The sequence below is a fragment of the Tupaia chinensis genome, unplaced genomic scaffold (genome assembly GCF_000334495.1).
Source record: "Tupaia chinensis unplaced genomic scaffold, TupChi_1.0 Scaffold145907_1, whole genome shotgun sequence".
NCBI lineage: Eukaryota > Metazoa > Chordata > Mammalia > Scandentia > Tupaiidae > Tupaia > Tupaia belangeri.
The window spans coordinates 1027558-1029571 of NW_006205765.1; the positions used below are offsets into that span (position 1 = coordinate 1027558).

Consider the following 2014-nt stretch of genomic DNA (forward strand, 5'->3'; position numbering starts at 1 on the left):
GGCCCTGCTCCCTGGATGATAAAGAGGCTGTCTCTGGCGAGGACAAGAAGAGGAGGAGCCTGCACTGTCCTCCGTCATATCACAGCTGTCCCCACCACCCCTCCTTCTCTTAGCGGTTGTCTCTGCATAGAACAGCCGCCCATTCATTTATCTCTCCTGACACTATTTATAAGGGAAGAGAAACCAATGGCTGTATCTGTGACCCCAGATACAGGCAGAAGCAGAGACGCCAGCTCAGATCCTGATAGGGCCTCGGAGCAGACTGGGCGACGGGGAGGCCTGTGGCTGAGAGCTGCCTTGGGAGGGGGCCAAGGGCAAGGGTCAGAACTGTGGTGGTAGCACTGGAGATGGGTGGGGTGGGGCAGGGAAAGTGGGGTGTGGATGGCAGGGGGCATCCTGGTCATGAGCAGGAGATGGCACCAAAGCCAGATAGTCCTTGTTTGCCTTGGGGCAAGTCCCCGTACTCTCTAGCCCTCAGTCTTCCCGTCTCCAAACTGGGCTAATAGTGCCTGCCTTAGGCCTGTGGCAAAGGAAGAGCTACAGGTCAGTCCTTAGCGCTCAGGGCCAGGCACTTAGAAAGGGCTCAGAGCAGGGGCTGGCAGGTAGCATAGTGGTTAAGGGCACTGGACTCCCACATGGGTGACTGCAGTTCGAGTCCTGGACCTGGTGGCTTGTTTTCTCACTTTCTCTCTCTCTGTGTCTCTCTCTGATCAAATTAAGATAAATAAGCAAATAAAATAAAGTTAAATAATAATAAAATAATTTTTTTAAAAAAGAAAGCACTCAGAGCGGACCTTTGTCACGCTGCAGCTACAAGAGGAAGCCATCGTGGTGCGAGCATTGTCTTTTGGGACATGGGCAGACCTTAAGTGAGACTCAGATTCCTTCCAGGATGGAACTGACATGTTCCCTGAGAACACGCAGCAGGAGGACACCAACCCAAGTGCACTCCTCCGAGTTTGCCCTGGCTCCTCCTCCTCTTTTGCTCTTAGTTCATAACCCTGGACCAAATATCCTTTGTGTGCCAGACTAGCCTTTCAGCCACATCCTCAAATACTCATTGAAACTTCTCCAGGAAGTGTGAGTGCTGCCTCTTTGTCAGCAGTGACGATAGCACACGACAGCAGCCGCCCGAACAACAGACCAACATCCCTCGGCCACTCGCGATTTGCCAGGCCCTGCTCTAAGTGCTTGATACATATTCATTGATTTAATTGTCACAGCAACCTGACGGTGGCCAAGGAATCGAGGCACAGAAGGACTCTGTCACCTGCTCAGGATCCTGCTGCTGTCTGTGGCAGGCTGCAGCCTGTCCCATAAGTGCTGAGACCACCCAGGACTGACTCCACAGAGGGGGCTCTGCAGGCTTGACAGGAGGCACAGACCTCGCGGTCCCTCTGGGCTTTCCCCGTCCCTGACCAGGCAGGAGTTGGGTGGGGGGAGCACTGCAAGTCAAGAGGATGCTGGAGGGGACACTCCAAGGTTCCCTCCCCGAGCACGTACACTGGGTCATGCGTCGGTCGTCGCTGCTTTGGATGCGGTGGCCGTTGTGGAACCAGCTGATGGTGGGATAGGGCAGGCCGGTCACCTGGCACTCCAGCATGGCCTCTTTGCCCAGTCCCACCTCTAGGTCTTGTAGTGGTCGCAGGAAGTCAGGAATGGACAGACGCTCCAGCTCACCCTGCTCTGGCTCCTCGGGGATAGATGGCATCTTCTCCAGCTTCGAGCTGTAAGAGCCACATAGCTGTCCAGAGGCCCATGCATCCTCCTCCCTCCTCGGGCCTGGACAGCTCGGCCTGGGCAGTACCTGGGGCCTGAGGCGGCTGACCGAGGCTCCTCCACGTAGAGTTGTGCTGAGCAATGGGCCTGGCCGTGGGTGTTGGTGGCACTGACAGCATACAGCCCCTCGTCCTCGCTGCCCACGTGAGCAATGTGCAGCGAGTGCAGGCCCCCGTCCTGCTGCAGCCGCAGGTTCTCATTCTCCTCCACAGTGCGGCCTCAGGGGGGGGGGGGA

General features: G+C 56.6%; 1 protein-coding gene across 1 annotated transcript in view; it reads right to left on the minus strand.

The window, feature by feature from the left end:
- Window positions 1–2014, minus strand: part of SPEG (striated muscle enriched protein kinase) — a 68022-nt gene that overhangs the window by 27056 nt on the left and 38952 nt on the right. Inside the window, 2 exon segments of the mRNA XM_006168670.3 lie at window positions 1504–1727; window positions 1808–1997. Of these exon segments, the coding sequence (XP_006168732.2) occupies window positions 1504–1727; window positions 1808–1997 (414 nt within the window).